The sequence below is a fragment of the Amphiura filiformis genome, chromosome 11 (assembly GCF_039555335.1).
Source record: "Amphiura filiformis chromosome 11, Afil_fr2py, whole genome shotgun sequence".
NCBI lineage: Eukaryota > Metazoa > Echinodermata > Ophiuroidea > Amphilepidida > Amphiuridae > Amphiura > Amphiura filiformis.
Window position 1 is genome coordinate 22,111,831 of NC_092638.1, and position 26,090 is coordinate 22,137,920.

The 26,090-nt window shown below is 36.3% G+C and overlaps 2 protein-coding genes across 2 annotated transcripts in view; both read left to right on the top strand.

Annotated features, from left to right (window-relative positions):
- Positions 1-26,090, top strand: part of LOC140164557 (uncharacterized) — a 335,764-nt gene that overhangs the window by 238,317 nt on the left and 71,357 nt on the right. The window lies entirely within an intron of this gene.
- LOC140163554 (uncharacterized) lies at positions 7,266-15,187 on the top strand. The gene is made up of 6 exons (XM_072186867.1): positions 7,266-7,329; positions 9,261-9,374; positions 10,976-11,086; positions 11,940-11,993; positions 12,492-12,576; positions 13,072-15,187. The coding sequence occupies exons 1-6, from the start codon at positions 7,266-7,268 to the stop codon at positions 13,385-13,387; spliced, it is 744 nt and encodes a 247-aa protein (XP_072042968.1). The 3' UTR covers positions 13,388-15,187.

Consider the following 26,090-nt stretch of genomic DNA (forward strand, 5'->3'; position numbering starts at 1 on the left):
TCACTGAAATTGCAGTGAAGTAATTGGATTCCTTGCCTCTATAATATACATAACTTTTATTACCAGTGTGTAGTTATTTTTGAGAAAAATGCAAAATTAGTCACAAAATTTATCAGGGGTGTAGTAATCCACCTTAAAGAGGAAGCCCGCCAGAGTAGTTCTTCCGGGTGAATCAAACCTCCAGGGAGTGAAATGTCTTTGATCATGTTAAGAAAATATTGCCAAACAAATGACCCTGGCATAGTATAAATATGCATTAGTTAAGTCACTTGTAAATTGTCACTAACTAATTTGATAACCAGGCAGGTTTGGTTCATCCCAGAAGGACTGCTCTGGCTGGGTTTCCTCTTTAATTTCAGAATGGTAAATTTTATAGCTTTATAACTGCTGTGAATGCAAGAAACTATACACTATACACCTATTGAGGTGCAATTTTCAAATTGTTATCCAGACCATGTGGGTCAATTTTCAAAATTAAAAAAAAAAAATTTGGCAGATGCTTTAAGGGGGTACTACACCCATGTGGTAAATTTGTGACTATTTTCGCATTTTCTCAAAAATAATAACACACTGGTAACAAAAGTTATGTATATTATTGGGGCAAGGAATCAATTACTACACTGAAATTTCAGTGACTCAGGACAAGCGGTTTAGTATATGATAGGAAACGAGGTACATCCTAGTGGTACCTTATTTCTTATCATAAATAACAAACCGCTTGTCTTGGGTCACTGAAATTCCAGTGTAGTAATTGGATTCCTTGCCCTATAATATACATAACTTTTGTTATCACTGTGTTATTAGTTTGTGAGAAAAATGCAAAAATAGACACAAATTTATCGAGAGGGGGTAGTACCCCCTTAATACCACGCAACATCATACTCTATTCTGATCATATTTGTTGTGCCATTATATATTAAATTTTCTGACTGCACAGCTCTTTCAAAGACCCTGTATCATATCAATGTCCTGTATTATAATCTTGGCAGGCAGTTGGTGCATTATTCAGTTGCTTATGTAATTATTGGAGTAATTCTGGAGCTCTTTACCATAGTTTTGTTCTCCAGGAGCACAATCATTTCCGTAAATATTTTTGTTCACAAATAATTATTGTGCAGATCTAACCTTTTGTTTATTATTGGAGTTCATCAAACAGTGAAACAGTGCAATGTCCCCGGCAATGTCTCATAAATTAGTCGCAAAGTTAGCCAGACTTTGACATAATGCCATTAACTACTAACAATTAAGTATTTCATTCAACTATGCTGATTTTTTCCCCAACTGCTGAATGCTGGTACTTAAATCCAAACGACTAATCATGTTATAGTGCTATGTGAGAAGTTTGCGCCAAATCCGTAGGTTGGAAAATCCATTGAGCTCCATTGAATAACCACCAAGAATAGTTCCGCTGTTGATTCAAAAATCAATGGTTTCCTATGTCCATGGTATAGCCATCACAAGGTCCATTTTCCAAACCATCATGCATGCTTCCTGTAAAAAACAGAAGACAATAATAACAATAATTTTAAATTAAAAAGAAAAGCTTTTTACATGTACTTGCTTTAAATAGCCTCTGGATGATCAATTAAGTTGAGATAATACATTATCATCTTGACATTATTACTATTATCTCCATATATTTAACTTCAAAAATATATATTGAGATAATTTATCATAAGAGCTATTTATCATCACCATATATTTATCTTGAGATGATTTTATATAATTTATTAGTTCCAGAAAAAAGGTTTTGAGATGATGTATTCTCTTGAGATAATTTGTTATCTTGAGATTTATTAATAAAACTTATCTCAAGATAATTTCTTGAGACACTTATCTATAAAAGATAACAAATTAGAGTCTTGAAATAATAAATTACTTTGAGATAAGTCATCTTATAACTTATTATTTCAAGATCTCCAGATAAAAAAGATTTAGAGATAATGTATTTTTTTGAGTGACTTATCAATTATCTCAAGATAATTTATCATCATGAGATATTTATCTCTGGACAAAAAGATATATAGAGAGAGGTTTTTATGGAGATATTTATCTTGAGATACAGCAATTCATTATTTCCATTTATCTAAAGATAATTGTCTCAGGTTAATGGATTATCTCAGAATGATTAATTATCTCGGGATAATTGATTATCTCAGGGTAAATTAATCATCTAGAGATTATCAAGATAATTTACTAATCAAGATTATGATCTCCAGATAAATAACATCTTGAGATAATGTATTTTTCACGATAATTTATTATCATGACAAGATTATTTATTATCTCAAGATATTTATCTTCCCGGATTTATCTCTGGACAAAAGATTATGGAGATATTTATCTTGAGATAATTTATTATTTCCATATATTTATCTTGAGATAATTGTCTCAAGGTAATTTATTATCTCAGGGTAATTGATCATCTGAAGATAATTGATTATCTCAAGATAATGATCTCAAGATAATTTATAATTTACTATCAAGATAATTTATCATCTCCAGATAAAACATCTTGAGATACGGTAATGTATTTTCTCAAATTATCTCAACAATTATCTCAAGTCCTGTCCTGTCAATGTCCCTATTTGCAATATAAATTGAGATAATCAATTATCCTGAGAATCTGAGATAATCAATTATTCTGAGATAATCAGTTATCTCATATAGTTCATATTGGCAGTAGGCAGGACAGCCAGGCAATTCTGCAACTTCCTGCTAGGCACCAAGCGATCACATGTTGGAAGTCCATGGAAAGCGATTGGGGAAATTCCATGTTGTATGGGGCCGAGACATGGTCAGGGCTCGGCATTCAAAAATGCCCCCCCCCCCCGCCCGAAGGCGGCGGGGCATAATAGTCCATTTGACTTCTTCGAGAGAGTGATCTGTGCAAACTCCAGTAATGTTTATTCAAATTTAAATCGGATGAGTTGGCTCAAATTACTGCCGTGTTTACATACATGCATTTAAAAGCTGTAGGCCTACTACAATTACAAAAAACATTAAAGCGTCAAGTACGTCGTCACTAGTTAGCAGGGGTAGTAGGGGATAGGCAGGGTTACGGCCAGGGGGGGGCACATCAACAAAATTTGGTGGGTATGTTCCCCTGGAATTTTGAAGTGGTGGGTCTTTGGGAGCTGCCCCGGTAAAAGGGGGTCTTTTGGAGCTGCAAACAAGCAAAATGGGCACTTTTGGAGCTGCGAACAGTCAAAATCAAGGGTCCGGCTTTCTGGCTGAAAATTGCCTGACAAAACCTTATAGAGCTGAAATTATCAAAATCAAGGGTCTTTTGGAGCTCTAGTTTGGTCACTTATAGGGGGTCTTTCAGAGCTGCAAAATCCAAAATAGGGGGTCTTTCCGGGGGAACATACTTGTATGGTCATTTGTGTTAAGTGCCCCCAGCGCCGCCCCCAACCCCTGGGTTTACAGTTTGACCAAGGTGTCCATTTCATTAACTTGACTAAGCTTTACAAAGCTTTCGTGAAGTCTCAAAATTATTTGTAACTTGTGACGCAGTCGTAAGTTCCATTTCACTAAACTTACTTACGAACAGTACCCTTAAGTTACATCTAGTATTGGGTATTCGTAACTTAACGAACGTGAACGCATCGAACGGTAATGAGTTACGAAGGGTTAAAAGTTTAGTGAAATTACAATTACGGCAATTACCATGGCCAGGGTCAGCATGGTCAGGGTTACACAGTTTACAGTGACAGTTTATAAATTATAATAGATCATGAGATGGATAATTATTGTGGACTAGAGACACGTACATCATGCGGGACATCATGCACTGATCAGTGTGCTCGCTCGCAATAATTATAAGCTTTCTGCATCAGTGCAGTGGCAGTGTCCGTGACCCTACGAAAACAGTGAGCTCGAGAAAGCGACTCAGTGAAATTACTATTCCAATTTAATACTCCGCACACTCACCATCAAGTATATTATGCTCAGGTTGTCATCACGTTTGTAAACAGAGCTATTAGTTTGTTTGTAAACAGAAGAGCTGACTTCTCCATGCTGATACTTCGTATCACCAGGAAATAACCGGCGAGTGGCGACGAGCTACAATGTACTTGTCCATCTATGAAACAGTGCATCCAGTACGCTACTATAACCTCTTCCCACACAACCGACTGCTTTTGAGTCTGTTGAAGAGATTAATGTAACGGCAAATTTTAAACTAAAAATACCCCAAAACCCCGCGAAATCTCAAATTTCAAATGCTTTTATCTCAAAATTTCTTCGCTCCACCTCTGAGGTGAGCCGAAAAAGTTGCTTAAAATAACGTTTTCTAGCTATATTCCAAAACTTGTGGAGGTGCGTTCGGTAGTTTAAATGATATTGATGACGGAAATTGGGCATCGTAATCGATCTTAGCGGATATGTCACCATTGGTTTTAACACAAAGTTTCGCGCCATTTGCAACCTCAAAATCCCAAATCTAGTATCGAAAACTCAACGTCCCACCCCCCCTGGAATTTAGGGACTGCACGTCATACACCACCTGCTTGTAAAGCTGTTTTGAGATAAGAGGGTCCTTGCCCCGGGGTCCTTGCTTGGTCCCCGTCTTTTGACCCAAGTCGGGAAATGAATTTTAGCATTTATCAGTAAATGGAAAACCTTGAATTGGGTTCACCTATCTCCCAACAATAATTAAAATGTTTCCTTTGCCAATTCTTACAATAAAACCATAATGGAAGTATCATTACGTTTAGGGGCTGTGCAATAATTATGAGCCCATGGGGAGGGTAAAATTGATATCGTGGGCTACAAAAATGCCTGATAGCAATTGAACCGGAGTAGCTTAAGGATTCAGAAAATGTATGGTTTGACCTATCTAGGACGTACCGTTCTTGAGTTATAACCGAAAAGGTCAAAGGTCACATTTTTGGCTCCATAGAGGTTAAAAACATCAAAGTGCTCCGATTTTGCCAAAAGAGGTGTCAAAATGTTCGTTTTGATAAATCAATTTTTATTCAAATAAAAAGGATCGGATAGCATCATCCGATGTTTCATTACCTACGTAACACAGCAAAATAGGCCAAGGTCAATAGGCCTCAATGGGACTTGACCTAATTTGCTGTGTTACCTAGGAGTGCCTACAGAGATTGGAAAGTGAGTTGGAAAATGGAGCCAGAAGTCACCTTCAAAAGAATGACATTTCACAAGCATCAATTAGGATTGGATCTTGATGTTTTCCAAAACATGTGCAATATTTGGTAAAAGTTAATATTTTGTGTGCAATTCGTTTTTGATCTCTTTTTGATTTCTTTAAATGTTCAATCTTTTTAATGTTTTAATATGTATAATTGCTTGTGTAATTTTACATGTAATTTGGCCATTTGGCCACGATATATGGTGATTTAATAAAATACCGATAATAATAATTAAGCATTTCCTTTTTCTTGACAGTAAAATCGTTCACTGATTCTTACTTCTCTCCCCATAGGCCATCATGCTTATGCCTTTTAGCCTGACTTAAACATTTTGTTTGAGGCTGGTCCCATCAGGATCAAAATGCTTCTCTAGTCTCCACACGTAGCAACCGTTAAACAAAAAAAAAAAAAAAAAAAAAAAAAAAAAAAAAAAAGACCAACAAAAAACAAACACCAAAAAACAACAACAACAAAAAACAAAAACAAAAACAAAAACAAAAACAAAAACAAAAACAAAAACAAAAACAAAAACAAATTTCATTAGAGTACTATACTGGCAGTCCATAAAAGAGTGAAATTTCACCCTTTTTACGTGTAGAGAATAGGCCTATACTTGAACATGTTGATTTTGTTACGAGCCGTAATAACTTAAAGGCCAATATTGGAATGTCATCTTTCCCTTTGGTAAGATATGACACCAGGCCAGCCCATGGCCAGAGGGTAACATGAGTTCTCACACGAATGCCCAACAATAACACACTGTTTGATTGACTTTACAAAATCTGAATCTTTATTGAAAAGTAGAATATGATTGATAATGATCTGTCACATAAACAATGAATTACATAATTTTTGTGAAGACCAACATTTTACAGTGCGCCCTCCTTTTGGGGGCGAGATAGGAGTACACCGGCTGGGTGGGAAAAACGATGCGCAATTTGGGGAAACCAGGCTTTCATCAAAACTGAAAAATAATGAAAAAAACCATGTCATTTCTGCATGTTACTCTGAAATATACACATGTTTTTTGCTATACAGCTTCAGTGATTTTAAAGACCCCTTTTCAGATGCCATGCAAGAAAATAGTCCCTCTTTTTTTTTCAAGCAGCACCACCCAGCTCTAAATACTAGTGGTATTTAACCTAGAGTTCATCGTGATTCCAATCGCCCTGAAAAACAAAAACACACGCTAAAATGCATTTTGGTGCAAATCGGGTTCAGAATATTTCAACAAAGGTTCTGAAATGCGCTAAGATACAATTGGAAGCAAACCTGAGAAATTAACGAAGGACTGATTCGTAGTTAGGGCAACAGATATATCGTGTGCGTTCATTTACCAAGTAAAATGAAAAATGAAGCCTAAATGATAATGTGCTTTTTCTTCACAGACAATCATTGTACTCACGTATAATGTATATGTGGATTTACCTCTCTAGAGGGTCGCGTTTTTGCAAGAAAACTCTAAAATGGGTCCCGATTTGAAAAAAAACAAACAACCCCTAAACATGGACATTAAACGGCCTGAAATGTGTGTGTGTGTGTGTGTGGGGGGGGGGGGGGCAATCGGCCAAAATTGTCAAAAAGTGGCTGAAAAGAACAAAACATGGGTCATTTTTCGGAAAAGTGGGGGACACGTTCCTCCTGTCCCCCCGGGATTGACGCCCATGAACACGTGGTATGGGTTTCAGAGTTCCAGCGGCACACCCCTGTCCAAATGTAATTCGAGTATATAGTACCCAACCCCCCAATCATTGGTGTCACATAACCAAAAAATGAGTCTCTAAATTTTCATTTGTTATATTAATTTACCATTCAGAATGGAGTTAGATTATTTTGTACATAGTGTAAAATATCGAGGTAACAAAAAAAAAACTCAACGTGTTGTGTGTTTTTTTGTAAAAATATAGTCGTGCGGGGGCTGTGTAAAAAATGCTGGTCATGTAATCGCGTGACTTTAAACAGAAAGTGAAATGTCACTTGCGGTAGCATTTCTCAATTACAAATTTCACAATAGTAATTGAATACATACATAAAAATTTAGCGCACGTTGAAAAGAGTGTAAGGAAATACTCAGTGGTATTTATATGAACTTACCGAAGAATTATCATGTTTTTCATCGTTCTATTCGCTGTGTCTTGCTTACTAGCTATCCCGCTAATAACGGAAGGAGGTAAGATTGATTGATTTTATTTGGTTCCATATAAAACAGCATTATAAAAATACAAAGTACATAACTATATAATATTACAAGTTTAAAATACATTATATGACATTTGACAAAATAAGGAATACAAAGATATAATGTGAAGATAAAATTGACTTGGAACCAGGATAACCCATAAAGTCAGTGTTTCAGGCTTATTTCCAATGGGGTCCTTGAAAGAGAGATTTGGCAAAAAAGGTAGAGTATAAACAACAAAAGAAGAAAGAAAGCACACAATGGACAACAGACCCCACTGGAAATTAGCCGTTACTGAGATGTTTTCTTATTGCACCTTTGAATTGATTGAGATTGGGGATGTTTTTGATATCATTTGGAAGCATGTTCCAATCCCGTATTGCACTGTAATAGAAAGTAGTGCCAGCTGAACTTTTGATTTTAGGCACATGGAAATTAAAATGCCGCCTTCTCGTATTGTAATTGTGAATTTCAGAGGTTTTAGTAAAAAAACTGGCACAGGTAGGGCCGGGCACTTGACCCATAATACATTTTGTGCACATGACATAATTATTAATTTTACCCGACACTCTACATTCAAAAAATTCAGACTGTTAAGTTCGGTTTGACCAATATGTGACCGGTACAGGGGTTCTACATTTAAAATATGGCGCACCATATTATTTTGAGTGATTTGAAGTTTGTTTTTAAGCCGTTGACTGAGACCGGAATACCATGAAGGAGATGAATAATCAAAGTGGCATAGAATTAAGGCTGCTGAACACAGAATTTTGCGACAGCTTTGGTTGACATAGCTGCCATTGCGATACATAAATTTCATCCTGGAATTTGAATAATATTGTTTGCAATTGCTTCCCCAGACACAGATTGGTCAATATTAATACCCAGATATTTCGCAGACTCCTAGCCTTTGATAGTCTGACCAGAGCATTCAACAGACAAATTTTCAACATTTTTATTTTCCTTTTAGAGCTTAAAGATAATACATTCAGTCTTGCCGAGATGTAAAGACAGTTTGTTGTCTACCAGCCAATTGCTGCAAGACTCAAGAATGACAACCTTCACAAACGTACTCAAGAACGTGGCCTAGTTTTTGTGATTTTACACTAGGATCTTTATGAGAAAAAATAATTGTACTACATCAATTTACAGTCTGGGTCTATAGTAATGATCATATCATTAATGTAACAAAAAAAAAGAGAGGCCCCAGTAACCTTCCGATTATGAGTCGGAGCCCGTTCCGCTCGGCCACCGTGCTCTTAAATTCTACCAAAATATATGTTAATTAACAGTGTTTTCAATCGGCACTCAACAGTGAATTGTTAAAATGAAAACAAAACAATTAAAAAACATAAAAAACAAAACAAAAGCAAAAAAACAAAAACAAAAACAAAAACAAAAAACAAATGCAACAGTAACAAGAAACGAAAGAAAGACCTGAATAAAAATCAGACAAACTTCAAAACTTAACAGCAACAGCAAGACATAAACAAAGGCTAAAAGTATTCGAAACTGCAATTGAAGACCCGAGCGCAAGAAGACCGTAAGTCCACTTGGCCCCTCAACATGTATACACTAAAGTTGCGTATAGTTTTGTATAGTTGGGTAATGTTTTATACATGTTCAGGGGCCAAAACAAATCTTTCACAACCTTTCATGATGTTTTCCCCCTGGAACATGCATTAAACATTATAAAACCCTAAGAAACTATACATAACTTAAGTGTATACATGTTGAGTGGACTTACGGTCTTCTTACGCTCAGGTCTTCAATTTAAGAAGGGTTGATGTAGGGTTGATCAACCCTGTTTCAATTTTGTGATTGGTGAATCGTATTTTCAACTTACTTTTAGTACCTTTGCGACGTTGCGTCTGGGACCACCAGACTATATCAAGCAAATGATCTAACTATTGTGTTTATAGATATCGACGAATGTGCTTCATCCCCTTGCTTGAACGGTGGGACTTGCGAAGATGAAAGCCTATTTTACAGATGTCACTGTGCTTCAGGATATACAGGTGATATTTGCCAAACAGGTAATGTTAGCTTATTATTCTGTTTTAATATTTGTCAAATACTGTGCACAAAAAGTATCCATACACTTAAAACTAAAACAATGTTTTAAAGACTCTAAAAAAATAAAGTAGCCAATAGATAAAGAATTTAGTTTTACATATTTTGATACTTCATTCGGCACATGCGACTTTATTTCCCCAACTTATAGCATTTTGAATGAAAAAGTGAGGTTTTTAAAAGTGAAAAAGTTTACATGGACTTGTCCCTCGAAGACGCAGATTATGACGACAGCCGAGTGAGCGATCATCTGTCACGATGGAAGGAGAACATATCAAACTTTGTCTCTTTGGGAACTCTACCGTTTGTCATTCATAACTGGGGAATTAAGTCGCATCCTGCTGAATGAGATATCAAGGGTAATTTTTCTTTATAATAACGATCTTTCTCTTTTAATCAGCGCCATCACAACTCTCAAAATAAGACCGTGCAATTATTATGTTAATAGATATAGACGAATGTGCTTCGTCTCCTTGCTTGAACGATGGGACTTGTGAAGATGGAAGCGGCTCTTACAAATGTAATTGTGCTGCAAGATATACCGGTGATATTTGTCAAACAGGTATATGCAAGTGTATTATTTTGTCTCAATATTTATCATAATCACTAAAAAGCAAGTTCATACGGACAAAATAAAGCAATCGATAAAATGGATAATGTCTTGCTAGCAAAATCCAAATGTTTACACACAGAAGTGACGAAACTGAGCTTTCATCATCTTGTCTGATGGCGCGGCTTGATCACAGATCCCTCGAAACTTGGTTGCTAACGACGCGTCCTCGGTACCCGGAAGTGCTATTGATTCTAGGAGTGAGTCATAATACATGATCTAGGTAGTATGCACCCTCGTCACGGTTGAGTGAGTTCTTGCCTTTCTTTCTGATTTGGATCCGGCATCAGAGCCATCAGACAAGAATGCGAAAGCTCAGTTTCGTGAGTGAAAAAAAAAATGGATTTGGTGAACAAGAAATTAACCAATTTATCTCAACAATCCTACTCAATGAATATCTTTGCTGAAAGTAGTTGATAGATAGAGAAATTTGTTCTATGTATTTTGAAAGAGCTAAAATTTACATTGACATTTGCCTCGAAGCATGGAGATTATGAATTCATTTGTCACGCTGTAATGAGCCCGTAACAAAGGGCAGCAGAAATCGCCTTGAAAAAGAAAATATAAAGAAAATTGTCACTTTTGAAACTCTACCGTTCGTAGGTTTTGCGTATAGTTTAGAGAATGTATAGTCTCATCGTGCCGAATGAAATATTGAAATACGCAGAATAAAATTCCCCATCGCTCGATTAGTTTAATTTGTTATTATTTTAGTTTTAGTGTCTCTATTTTCAGTGTATGGATACTTTGTACAGTATGATATTTCCTATTTTATACCATGTATACGCAGCTTAATTTTAGCGTTAACACGCGACTTCAAAAATTAAACTTTGCAACTTGTTGTCGTCTTTTTGTCATTTACAAATGAGCCTCTGTGTATTTGATTCCACGACCATTAGCTTCTATAAAACAAAATAACACAAATATAATAATGCTTTCACGTTTTGTTAACAGATATCTACGAAGTTTTGATACCTTGTTTGAACGGTGGCATTATTATAGATATATCCGGTTCATACATTTGCCGCTGTGCTGCAGGATTTACTGGAATTATTTGCGAAACAGGTATGGAAAATGTATTTTGCAAAATTTAACCGGCGCCTTCAGTGGATGTTAATCATGCTATGAACATTTCTTGTTGCTAGTGATATTGAGACACCTGACGTCACAGGTGTAGAAGATGTTGTGGTGCTGCTTGATTCTGGGGAGGGGTTCAGGAGGTTGACCCCAGTCTGGGTCTTTTAGTTCAATATAATATGGATTGCTTCCAATAACCTACGTGGGAAGTCCTTTGACTCCCTTTGATGACCTTTACGTTTTCCCAGTCAATCTGGTGTCCATTGCTCCTGTCGATATGCTCTTTAATCGCTGGATCCCGGGCTTTGGATTTATGTTCTGGCAGCCTCTTTTCGAGCATTTCCGAGCTTACGTCCAGATTCACCAATATACATGGAGTCACAGTCTTTACAGGGGATGCTGTACACAACACCAGATATAAAGCTGTTCTTTTTCAGTGCTGTCCTTCGGTGAGAAAAGTGATCTGCGTAGGGCATTCTCAGGCTAGAACGCTGTGCTAAAGTTAAAGGCCCTATGTCAGCTGATCAATAACGCAAAATAATGAAACATCCTAAAAAACCCTAAAAAACACAAGAATATTGTAAAATAACACAAAAATGCACAACATTTTCTAAAATAACGGAAAATATCAGTAGATATTCCAAGATAACACTGAATTTTAGGAAATATTCTAAAATAACTTTGCGTTATCAAACAGGTGACATAGGGCATAGTTAAATGCCCTTCCGTTCCGAAGGGCAAGGTAGCTAAAATTACTATACAAGATTATCATGTTCAATCAGTCTGTGTCAATACAATAGCAGAATTGTAATAGTATTTTACTCATTTTATTACTATCAAGAAATATCAAGTACGACAGAAGCAAACAGTGGCCATCAATCGGGAACTATAATAGGTAAGATAATAAACTTTGTACTTGTAGCTTGTAAATGCAAGGCGTTTATCAGGTGTTTTTTTTTAAATATATAGTGGAATATAAACTCCGGAAAAGGTTATCAAAATTTAGAATAAATCAAATCAATTGGCGACCAAAATCAGACGAGAAGTAAACAGACGGCAACACACAGAAATGAACATTACTACTATATCTCGATTCTTGGAAAGGTACATAACAAATAATATAATGATACCCGTAAAAACTCGATAGTTATATAGCTTATATGCTTACTATCGAGCACTTTTGAAAACATAAAATTGTACCAAAGTCCGGAGCTAATGGGGTTTACTTGTTCGTACATAACTATGTGTATCGATGATTTGCCTCAAAACCCTTTACACTTTTGTGGATGGGACACGTCATGTTTGCATGTTTTAAAAGTGGTCGATAGTAAACACATATGCTAACTCTCGAGTTTTTACGGTATTATTATATCTTTTCACATTATAATAACAGGAGGAGTTGTAGCGCTAAGTGGAGTTGCTGGTGTTGTGTTCATAGTAGTGTTTAGCATTGTGATTGGGTATTATTTCAAAACGAGGTGAGATTTGGCGTTTGTAAACCCCGCGCTTCTTAGTTCTAAATTTTTAATGCTGTCTTTACAATCAATTTGCTTTTTACTATAAACATGACTTTAACCATCATTTTATAAATTTATTTAGACTATTGAGACTATGCATTGATATGTGCCGAGGGTTAAAATTGGCGTGGCAAAAACTGCCACATGCCAAAAATCTCTTCGATCCTTTCCCTGTGATGCTTTACAGTTTACAATACTGGCACCAACACAGTACTCTCTGATACTTTTAGCCCAATAGAGCAGCCAAAAGAAGTCATTCGAACGTTGCAAGCAGGTCTTATTTGAGCCTCTTCGCATTGTATTCTACGCCGTTGTAATGTAGTATTGAAGTAAAAACCTGAAACTAAAAACTTGTATTTTCCCCCTTTTTTTGTTATACCCCCCCCCCCACACACAGATATCATACACTTCGTTAGTAAATAATGACTAAAATAGATATTTGATAAATTTATCCAGGAAATCGCAGAACAACAGAACAGCACCACCTATTGTTGGAGAAGATGGATACGTACAATATAAAACCAACATCGATGCCAGTGACCCATGCACCGCACTTAGCGGAAACCAACCACCAGTTTCTGGGGAAATACGTTATACTGGGGATTACGAGGATATAGATAGTATTAATGACTCTACTAGTAATGATACAAATGATATTGAGCACACGTATGCATATTCATACGCATATACCGATAGGGGCAATAAGAATAATGGTATTCTCGGTGGCGAGAAAAATGAAAGGTCGTATATTAATGGTGCTGTGCGACGTTAGGTAAAATGGATGAAAAGTCTCTAAACATATTGAGGGTTTAGAGCAAGAAAGGCATATCTGTAATAGCTGCCCTATAGACAATTTTGACCATTTTTTTTTTTTGAATACATATGATATCAACCTGGTCTCCCAACTAAAGTGCCGTATATGGTCTGTTTATCGTAACTTTCTTAATTTTTAACCTACAGGGTTGGTTGACCCCTCATTTTAATGGAAATTTCAAGATCTGTCCAGATAAAAAGGTTTCAGAAGCTTAGATTTAACTTTAAAATTTCATGAACATGCCTAACTATGGAACACATTTAAAAAAAATTTATTACCCACATGTTTGCATTTTTCATACTCATTCTGATGACAGTAACATCATATCATGTATTTTCGCATTGTTGCCCAGCAGTGGTGTGTGGCTTCCAAATGTGTTGATGTCTAGTGCTGTAGTGCAGATCTAGGTTATTTTAATAACTGAATGTCCTCTTTTCATCATAATGTTTTGTGTGTGAAGAAGTTCTCATTGAATTAGCTAATTAATGTTTCATGAAGTATCATCATGGAAAGTTTGCATGCGGATTGTATATGACTGAATACAGCAAATTCTTTTGATTGGTAGTGTTGATTATTGGTAATCACTAATTTTGATATTACCTGTATGCATATTACGCCCAAAAGAAGAAGAAGAAGAAGAAAAACAAAACAAGTTTGTTTCCTGTATCGCGCACATTACATTTTGACGGCTTAATTTACGCATTAGAATTTTTTTCAAAGAACAAAACCCCCACAACCGGAAAAATCGCAAAAAAATAATATAAAACACTACTGGAGTAAACATTTACACATTATACAACAAACGGTGAAAAACTACTGGAGAAAACATGACACATTTTTTAAATACCTTTTTTAAATCTGCAGGTTGAAAGGGGATCATAAATATTCTTGAATATGATTTTTGTGTGTGTCGGAGAGATATTTGAAGACATGGATAAAAAAAAACCCAGCATTTCGCATCTGACTTTTTTTGACATGCTACAGGAAACAATACATGTTTTTTTGCCTTTTAATATCAGTCTTTTGATTATTTATTATAAGCTTTACCTTAAGATTTTATTATGGGTATAATACTATTTGAATTGATAAATGAAGGATTGAACATTTTTTCACAAACATATAAAAGTTGCCCACCAGAAATGTTTGGATATTAAAGCTACAAATTCCTTCAGCAGAATGATCCGGTTCGTTGAATGATTTGATATTCACATCCGGGCTAACCAACCTAGTGAAGTCGACACTGTACATACAGTGCTTCATCTCACGCCATGTTGGATTTTGAAGTGGCAGACTCGAATCAGTGCGTTTACGCGAATGCGTCGCCATCGTACGGACTAATCGCCCATCTACTCGCGTGTATACGCCCCGCGGGATTAGGTGATTTGAATATGCCACTACGAAATCCAACACTCCCAACTTGAGACGAGACACAGTATAGCAACAATTTCAGCAAAGACACAGATGAACGTGTCTTTCTTTTTAGACATATACGCGTGGAGAGGCTCAGTGGCGTAGCGTCATAGGGGCACGGGGCATGTGCTCCAATCGATTTGAAAATAAGAAAATCCCATAGGAATGGCCGAAAAAAGGCTTGTGCCTCCGCAATCAGACCCGGTGCCCCCATCATGGTCGGTGCCCCCTCCCATTGGATGACTCACGCTACGCTACTGGAGGGACTTCTGTTTCCAAAATCACCATTGATACATGGCGTCACCTAACGTCATGCACTAGTGGAAAATTCAAAATGAGAATTCTTTCAAAACGATGAGAATTGGACAAAAGTATGAGAAATTAAAATTTTCTCATTCATGTAAAAATGTCTCATTCAAATGAATGAGAAATACCAATTAACGTGTCAACCACCTGTTACATTGTTTTAAATGAGAAAATTAACCACTTGTGACAGGTTGTTGACACGGTAATTAATATTTCTCATTCATTTGGATGAGAAAATTTTATATGAATGAGAACATTTTAAATTCTCATACTTTTGTCCAATTCTCATCGTTTTGAAAGAATTCTCATTTTGAATTTTCCACTAGTGATGGTTAGGGATGGGCAGTCGATGGCATAGACTTGTTTGTCTACGGTTATCACGAGTCTACGATCCAGTTCTGACGTTAAGTCAAGAGTAATTATACAAATCGAGCAACGACCTGTATCATTTTGCTGAAGAAGGTTTATAGCTTTAACAACCAAAAATATCAGGTGAGCAACTTTTATGTGTTGTGAACAAAAGTTCAATCCTTCATTTAATTCAACACAGATGAACTTTCTTCCTTACTATTTAAATTGCTTGCCATTTTGAACCTTTATTCCAATAAAGTATCAAAATCAATGATATTTTGTGTAATTATCTGCAAAGTTTCTAAACAAAAATCAAAACAATAAAAATCAAATACAGTATGTGTTATAGTATAACTTGTAATATATGCTGTGGTCAAATAACTGTTATATCATGGGGAATATGAAGGTAAAGAGGTAATTCGGGAAAAGCGGAGAGCATGACTGTTAATTCAGGAAAAAAATAAATGTATTAAAAAGGAATAGAAGGAACACGAAAGTTCTGAGCTAACATAGGGGGATACTGATAATTTTCCTTTCCTGAAAAAAAAACCCACACCTCTCATTGCCCTGCCATTAAAGCTCATAAATATATTGCCCATTCACCATGACGTAAATATAGTATTTGGTGCCTTTCCTCCCAATGGTTGACTCTACTCAGGTCCCTGCTCTACTTTAGCCAAAGTGCGATTGTTACGATGTCTAAAAAATATATAAGAATTCTGAAATTTCAGAATGAAGTCATTTTTAAAAAATTCTTTGTTGCATTGTATACATTACTGCGCCCAAATGCCGATTTTCTGAGTATTCAATGACCTTAGCTTCAAGTTATTGGTTTATTTACTTGAACTATTAGGGCTATAAAAGGAAGTAATTCGATGCAATAACTAACATGTAGTACTCCTATCTTATGTGGATCTTGGAATCATAATCGTAAATGCACAACATTAAGGAAACACCAACTTACTGATGTGGAATTTAATTGAAGAATCATTATGTTTTTCATCATCTTTTTCTCTGTATGCTGTTCGCTTACTGTATCAGAAGAAGGTTAGTATTAGCAAATGTTCATGTAAAAGAACGCTTGTCAAAAGCCGTATTTCTATATTTTCATATTATTTAATTACAAAATTCATTGAAGAAGTAGAAAAGATGCTTTACAGTTTACCATAATTCAAAATTAACCATAAACATAATACTCAACATACTGTTAGATTATTCCAATGATTTTCGTTTGATCCTACGTCAAAAAGACGCATCCTAATTTCTTGCTTGCAGTTAAATTTCGGGCTTAAATTGATCTTTCAAATGACCTAAAGGGGCGCCTAGAGGACGTGCCCCTACCCCTCGCTAAACAGCCCCAACAGCGGGACATAATTGACCGGGATAAATGTTGTAATAATGTGCATCTTCCTTTCCGCTTCTTTTGGCCCGGTTTTAGGTTACAGTCTCACAGCGTCCTCATTTTGGCCCATGTTAAGGGGGTACTACACCCCTTGATAAATTTGTGTCTATTTTTGCATTTTCTCAAAAACTAATAACACAGTGGTAACAAAAGTTATGTATATTATAGGGCAAGGAATCCAATTACTACACTGGAATTTCAGTGACCCAAGACAAGTGGTTTGTTATTTATGACCAGAAATGAGGTACCACTAGGATGTACCTCGTTTCCTATCATATATACTGAACCGCTTGTCTTGAGTCACTGAAATTTCAGTGTAGTAATTGGATTCCTTGCCCCAATAATATACATAACTTTTGTTACCAGTGTGTAATTATTTTTTGAGAAAAATGCAAAAATAGTCACAAAGTTACCACATGGGTGTAGTACCCCCTTAACATTAGAATTGATTGAAAAACATTCATGCAGTTCGCGCGCTTTTGTCCAGGTAAAGTCATTTTACTAGAGGGCCTCACTTGGCTCGGTAGCACCGATACACCACAATCCTAAAAATAGGAAAAAACAGAATGCAGAATGTGCACAGGGTCACTCTTTTTGTTTTGTATCTTTAAATGTATACATTTTCAGAAACGAAATGATGCAATTTTAAAATTAGAACTATTTTTATAATTTGAAATATCCAAAATTTTGGTCATTAAAAAAAAATCACATTTTGATCCTTTTTGATTCATCAAATAAAGCAGGTATCGGGGTAATCTCCGATATAATACCGGAATAGTAACCGCTAACTAGTGGGATATAAGTATCGGTATACCTGAAGTATGCGGATATGTTTCACACGCACATATTTTGCCCATAATAATGGATATGCAGTATCGGGAAAGTATCCGCTAAATGGAGCTGGGAGACACTTCTAAAAATACCCAATACTAGTATTGGGATAATAGCTACGATAATAATACAAATCCAAACACTAGTTGTTTCGTATGTAATTTGTTTTGCCCAAATAATTAACATTATTGCAAGCATTACAAGAGCATAATTTTCTTTTGGGTACATAATTCGACATGGTTTGATATCTAGGCCTATACACATTACACGATGTTCGTAAGCTTATATTAAAATTCAGACAAAGTATAAACTTGGAGTTCTGTTCAAAAATACAATGCAACCATACCTGTATTGTGAAGTCCAGAAATAGAATAGTACACTGTAAAAGTCCCTGTACAGCAGTATATCGATATTATTATAATTGGAATCATAAGAATTCATTCCTTGTCTGTACGGCAATTTGGCTTCAAACAGAATGGCATATATTTTAATTAGTCATGTGACGGAGCCCGTATATCGACAGCGATGAACAAGCATCGGAAAGACACAAGATTAATGCGTTGCGCTGTCGGCCGGGAGATACGATCGGCGAGGGTTCGAGCTCTCTTCGGAACACCGCCATTATCTTGTTTATACTACCATGCATTTGTTTATTGTCGAGTAATGAGATTTTGAAAATGTATAAATAAAGGTTGCACACCAGCATTCTGAAAATCAATGTTTGAACACGTGTCATGTGTTAGAAAATCGTTACATTTCTTTCATGTGTTCGAGTAGTCTACTGTAGTAGACCAGTTTAATTTATCATTCCCTAAATTAATCTCTCTGACCTGACCATGGAAAACTCATCATTCCTGTTCTGATTCAACAGCTCAGATATCCATGAGAAAACTGCAGGGCAGTCACTGGAGATGTGATTTGTTTCGTCATAGATTTTAAATGGTTTCATGCATGGAAACGTATTAATTGTTTTTAAAAATAAAAAAAGGAATGCAGCGCAGTCTAGTGTTCGAGGTGTTCATAGATAGTAATTTTGGACACCGGAGTTTAAAGGATTAGAACATGTTACACTAGTGTTCTGAGGTAATAACACCTGTGTTCTCTACATTAACACTAGTGTTCTCTAAATAAGTTGAACACGTGTCATGTGTTAAAAAACCGTTGCATTAATGAACGCGTTCCATGTGTTCTGGCCAATTTACAGTGTGGGATCTGTCCCGGTACTATTTCCATTGCGGTTATTATGTTCCGGACATAGCAGATACCTAGTGGGACATATCCCCCCACACAAAGTACCCACAAGTGGTGCTATTTCTAGTATCCCACTAGTATCTGCTAGCGGATGATTTCGGAGATTATTGCTACCGGATAGTTTTCAGCAGAGTAGCGGAACCTATACCGATACATTATCCTTTTGCTATGGGATATTCTTAAAAGAAGACAAAATAAGCCCAATCGCCATTGTAACTACCGGTTTTTGGAAGCAGTTTTGGGACACTTTGACCTCTGACATATCGGGGAAATTGCCGTTATTATTATTGATTAATTTATTATTGTCATAAGGTTGTCACTATATATATTTAAATAATTAATTTATTAAATAATAATGATTTTTTGGGTTTGTTTTCATTCTTGTAAAACATTTTAGATTATATTTTGTACGCACAAAAACCAATTTTTCTGAATTTTCAAAGTGTCCCAAAAATGCAAAAACCATCCCACGATGCATTGCAAACTTCCAATGCCGATTTGGCTTATTCGAAAATTTGAGAAATAGTTACTAGTTTTGTGTCTTTAGAACATAAATATACAGTTTTATCGATTTGGATATGTAAGGTAAGTTGTAGGTTGCCAAAATGTTAAGACGTACCTTCAAGTTAAGACGTACTTCAATTTTTTCGGTCACAACTTTGACCTTCATCAACTTTGGGGTCAAATGTCAAGATCTGCTGATGAAGGTCAAAGATGTGACCGAAAATTTGAGGTACGTCTTAATTTAGTGTTAGATCATAATTTTAAATGATCAATTATAAATAAGAGATATGTTGAAAGATTCTTCAGAAATCAATATTTTTGCAGTATCTTGTGAACCCAGCGCACTTGGTATGAGAGACGGCAAAATAAGGAATTACCAAATCACAGTTAACCCGTGGAGAGCTCGACCAGGTATTAATAGGTATAGAGGTTATCCGTATTCTATAAGCTGCATATCGACTGCTATACCTTGTTTAGGACTTTCAAAAGAAGTACCTGCATGTACAACCATGACTGTTTCAAAATAGCCCGCCAAGAGTCATGCAGGTAACTCCGAGGTCATGCATTGAATTGTTTTGAATAAGGAATACTACGGGAATCAGCGCCTTTTGTTAGAAGTCACACATGAGTGAAGTGGATAATGATACCTTAGATATGTTACAAGACCAATGGATTCAAGTAGACTTCTTAGAAACCGTAATCATCACAGGAGTACAGACACAAGGTAGTGATAATGAGATTCATTTAAGATGGATAAAGGAGCGATCGTTATTTATGACAGAGGGGGGAATGGAAAAATTTAGGGAGGAACACGAAATTTTTTTTGGGTCTTTAGGGGGGAACCTGAAATTTTTAGTTGGACCAGGAGGGGGGATTGTTAAATTTTAAATGGAGAAAATTGGGAAAACAAGGGGGAACGCGAAAAGTTTGAGCGGACGCGAGGGGGGAACACGAATTTTTTTGTCGATATTTTTTCCAAAACGCCCATTCCCCCCTGCCGTAAATAACGATCGGTCCCTAAGTAAGCTACAATTCTGTAGACACTTTGGCATATATCTCGGACCTCAACGGCAATCCTCAGGTGAGACGTAAACGATAAGGGATTCTCAGGGCGCACGCCCGCGCACCACGTATTATTAAAGGTGATATTTTTTAATTTTACGTCAGAAATTACACGTCATATGGGAAATAGCCACGATCGACGCGTCGACGCGTCGCGACATGGCGGTACAACGTAAGACAATCTCTCATGGTGTGATTCAGTCTAAATGTAATAAAATCTCCTTAAGGGGTGGGGTATGGTTTACTCGAAGTAAACTTTATAAATCTGATGATTTATACTTAAAGTATGTAGGTGGGATGAAAAGCCGACGATCAACTGAAACTTTTGACCTTTCGTATTGAAGATATGAATTTTTTTCCCCAAACACCCAAAACATTAGGTCTTCTGGGAAAAAAATCCATTTCTTCAATATGAAATGTCAAAATTTTCAATTGATGGTCGGCTTTTCCTCCCAGCTACATACACTTTAAGAATATATCATTAGATTTATAACATTTACTCAAAAATGTGAAAAATATCAAATTTTAATAATTTGTCATAAAATTTGTATTATAGGCCTATCGTGAATTTCAAAAATGAAAATTATTTGATATCAGAAAGACATTCTTTGTATTCAGAATGCAATTCGATATGTCTGATGGGCTCTCATGTCCCACAAAAAAATACTGTCGAAACGCTCATTCCAGATCCCTTAAATCATTTTAATGTCATGCGTTTGTGAAGATTATCCAGGTAGTAAACAATATTAATATTGAACTATAATCTAGTCAACTGGACTTACTATTTTTGAGTGGGAAATGTTCACGTCCAATCCTGAACGCATCATCAGCCCTACTGATCATCTGGCGGCAAAAGTTCATTGACCTGTGAAACGGATATTGTAGTATCACAGGTCACCACTTTTGAGTTCAACCTGAGAGGTATCTTCCTGATCGCTGAACTGTAGGCCCCGGCCAAGTTGTGTCGTAGGCCGCCTCCCCTGTTAAGTGAAGGCTCCTCCCGTTTCACGTAAATTGCTTCTTTGACACCTCTCTCAAACCATCTGCGTCTGTCGTTGGAAGGCTGATTGTTTTTGAATCTGTTCGATCGCATGGAAGTGTGATATTTTGAAAATCTATTCGATCGATGGAAGGTTGATATCTTTTGAATCTGTTCGATCAAACGAGGGAAGGCTAATTGTTTTTGAGTCTGTTTGATACATGGAAGGTTGATTTCTTTTGAATTTGTTCGATCGTATGGAAGGCTGGTTGTTTTTGAATCTGTTCAACCGACGGAAGGTTGATTGCTTTTGAATCCGCCCAATCGATGGAAGGTGGGTCTATTTTTTTAATCTATTCGATCGATGGAAGATTGATTGTTTTTTAGCCTGCTCGATGATCGATGGAAGGGTGATTGTTATCGAATCTGTTCGATCGAACGATGAAATTAGGTTGATTGATTTTGAGTCTGTTCGATCGACGGAAGGTTGATTGTTTTTAATCAGTTTGATCGATAGAAGGCTGATTGCTTTTGAATCTGTTCGATCAATAGACGGCTAATTGTTTTAAAGTCTGTTCGATAGATGGAAGGTTGTGTATTTTTGAGTCTCTATACAATTAACATCAATACCATCATTAACTCGTACAGATATTTGTAGCAAATACAAACCACAACCAGTTTGTGACGGTATCATTTCCTGAACCAATCAGCGCACGGTATATACGCATCGTTCCAACAGAATGTGAAAACAGGTGTGGACTTAATTTTGAAGTCTTCGGTTGCAGATTGGTAGATGAATGTGAAGAGGACACGGATACATGTGATGTCAATGCTGAGTGTCACGATCAAGATAATGGATACCAATGTACATGTAAACCTGGATTCATGGGAAACGGTTTACAATGTGAAGGTAAGTAAAGGTACATTGGCTTAAAGTATAAGATTCATTGACCCAATACCCAGTAAACACAAAAACGTTTTAAATAAGTTATATTTTGGGTTTTGGTTTAGATAAAAACGTTTTAATAACATTAAATGTCGGGTTATATAAAGGTCATGAAAACGTTTTAAAACGTTTTGTATGAAAACACACTACGGCAACATTTTAAAAATGTTTTCAAAATGTTATTGTAAACTGTTTTTGCAAACAATTGCCAAATATTTTGTCAACACTTAAATAACATTGTGTTAAAATATTTGCGCCTAGCAAACCCAGGAATGTTCTTAAAATTATTTTTTCAAAACGTTTTAATAACATTTAAATGTCAGGTTATATAAAGGTCATGAAAACGTTTTTAATATTCTTTCAACCACAAAATAACATTCTGTTTAGAATGTTTTGTATCAAGTTTTCAAAAATGTTTTTAGAATGTTATTAAAACGTTTTTATACTCTTTATATAACCCGACATTTAAACGTTTTATGTAAAACATTTTGTGTTTGCCTGACCCAGCAAACACAAAAACGTTTTAAAAACGTTTTAAATAAGTTATATTTTGGCTTTTGGTTTAGGTAAAAACGTTTTAATAACATTAAAATGTCGGGTTATATAAAGGTCATGAAAACGTTTTAAAACGTTTTGTATGAAAACATACTACAACAATATTTTTTAAATGTTTTCAAAATGCTATTGTAAACTATTTTTGCAAACATATTTTGCCTAAAATTTTGTCAATACTTAAATAACATACTGTTAAAATATTTACACCCAGCAAACACAGAATTGTTCTTAAGATGTTATTTTCAAAACATTTTAATAACATTTAAGTGTCGGGTTATATAAAGGTCATGGAAACATTTTTAAAACGTTATTGCAAATATTTTGGGCAAACATTGTTCGCAAAACATTTTTCAACCTCAAAATAACATTCTTTTTAGAATGTTTTGTATCAAGTTTTCACAAATGTTTTTGGAATGTTATTAAAACGTTTTTATACCCTTTATATAACCTGGGCAGTAGATTATCATAAAATGTTTTTTAATGTTACTAGCGGGACACCCGCGCTACGCGCGGGTCCCCGCTAGGTGAGTAAATGGGAGCGTTCACTAAAACGGAAGGAATTCCTGAACAGGTAGAATCATTGAAAAGGTAAATTTCATTTATCTGAGTCTGACCCTCGTTCAGCCTAAGTTTCCATTTTAGCTTCTTTAGCTTGTGATTTCCCGTTTTCATGTTATTTATTTAGTCCTCAGTTTAATAGCTTTTTTTATTTAAATCATCTAATTTTATTAGATGTTATTATTCTTTCTTTCTTTAGCCTATTTTATTCCCGTTTTCATTTTCTTACTGTGACTAACTATAACCCACATAAGCTACTCGTAGGCCTACCTGTTTGTCCTCATTTTGTTTTTTAATTACAGTAGGCCTACCTTTTCATGTTGTTTGTACTTTTTAACACACATCTTTTCCCCGTATTCGGTCGTTCACCCGTATTATCATTCATTACGTGACTCTGCGTCGTTTACGCGCGACATGGCGTAGTGCTGCGTTACCCGCGCGCTATCGCTGCGCTACGCGAGCGGCTTGGCATTAGATACGCCCGTACGACGCGCACGGGCTAGCTTGACAACTGACTCCTTTTTGTTTACCCAGCATAGCAACGTACCACATTTTCACTGATTTTGAGGCCAATTCTTGACCGTTTTCAACCAAATAAAGTTTAAACACGTTCCCGTATATTCATCGATCTCCCGTATGAATTTGGCGACATTTGGATCGAAACTGACGGAACCTTTATAGCATACATAGATAGATACATACATAGATAGATAGATACATACAACATTTCCCTATTTATAGTAAGATGAAAACGTTTTATACCGTTAATATACCCTTTATATAACCCGTCATTTAAACGTTTTTTGACAACCTTTTATAACAATTTGCGAATGATGTCGAAAACGTTTTGTGTTTGCTGGGATTGTGCTATATTTACCACCCAGATAACAATACAACATTGGCCCAACTTTGGCAAACGTTGGAACCATCGTGGTTGGCACGCCAACATTGGCCCCATGTTGGTTTGCCACTCATTTGACTAACAGTCGGCATTCAAACATTGGTCCAAGGTTTTTTTTGCCATCTTTTCAGCAGCCTCAGGAATTCAATTATTGGTACAATGTTGAAATGCAAATCTTGTATCAACAGTTGGCATTGCAACATGAGCCATCGTTGATATGCCATTCATGAGTCAATATAGTTGGCATTGCAACATTTGCCCAATGTTGTAATGCCGTTCCTGTTTCGATAGTTGGCATTTCAATATTGGGCCAATGTTGGTATGCAATTCCTGTTTTCATAGTTGGCATTGAAACATTGGGCCAATGTTGGAATGCCATTACGATTTCGATAGTTGGCAAGTCAACATTGCGCCAATGTTGGTATGCCATTCCTGATTCGATAGTTGGCATTGCAACATTGGGCCAATGTTGGTATGCCATTCCTGATTCGATAGTTGGTATTGCAACATTGGGCTAATGTTGGTATGCCATTCCTGATTCGATAGTTGGCATTGCAACATTGGGCCAATGTTGGTATGCCATTCCTGTTTGGATAGTTGGCATTGAAAGATTGGGCCGATGGCAGAAAAGACATTGGCTCAATGTTGTAAGCCAATGTTGGTCCAATGTTTGGACTTGGTCCAATGTATTGCTATAGTGGGCGTAGCAGGACTGTGAATTTTGCTCGTACCATTTTTTGCGCCTTTTTAGAGTGTATCATCGAGTAATATTGAAAAGGTGTCCCATAAATGCACCCATTGCCCCAGAATGCCCACCCAGTAAATTATTTTGCCCACAGAATATTGGGTACCATATATTTATCATAAAACTAGTATCATGATGATATCTCTTGAAATAAGTGATCTATCTGTTCAAACCACAGAATTAAAACCAGAGAACCAGGACTCAACCGCCATATTGATACAGGCATGGAGCAAAAATTGGGGGTATTCGGTTTCCCTCGGAATGCGCTCGAGGCATTCGTTGTCATGCAAGCGCGACATGGATGATGGGCGCATTTGAGAGACGCACTTGATGCGACCAGCACGCGAGTACGAAACGCTTCAGATGAGACGCATGATTGTTTTCGTTCGTCTCCGCGCACGGTCGGCAAGGACCCGAATACCCCCAATTTTCTCCCCATAGCTGACGGCGCGATTGTACGTGGCGGTATAGGGAGTCCCGGTTCTCCTTCTCTAATTCTGTGGTTCAAACAGATACAAGTATATTATGCCCAACCGATTCCTAAACAGAAAACAATTGAAGGCTTTCCCCTATGAACAATATGTTAAAAAAAAGAAAGATATTAGACATCGTGCTTAAACATGAAACATAATGAGGCTTTATCACAATGACAAATCTGTTCAAACATATCATTTATAACCGATTCCAATAGTTAAACATAAAACATCTGTGGAAACGGAAAGAAAATATAAACCACTTTCTTAAGAGGCTCGATCAAATGACCAATCTGTGAAACAGAAAGAAAATATAATACATTTGCTTTGCAGGAAAGTAATACAACCGGAAGAAGTGCTCACGATCTACAGTTTGGAGATCTTAGA

Coding starts and splice junctions, on each gene's coding strand:
- LOC140163554 (XM_072186867.1), top strand. CDS start 7,266: ATGTTTTTCATCGTTCTATTCGCTGTGTCTTGCTTACTAGCTATCCCG. Junction 11,087..11,939: donor TGGAATTATTTGCGAAACAG/GTATGGAAAATG, acceptor ATTACTATCAAG/AAATATCAAGTACGACAGAA. Junction 11,994..12,491: donor TCAATCGGGAACTATAATAG/GTAAGATAATAA, acceptor TTATAATAACAG/GAGGAGTTGTAGCGCTAAGT.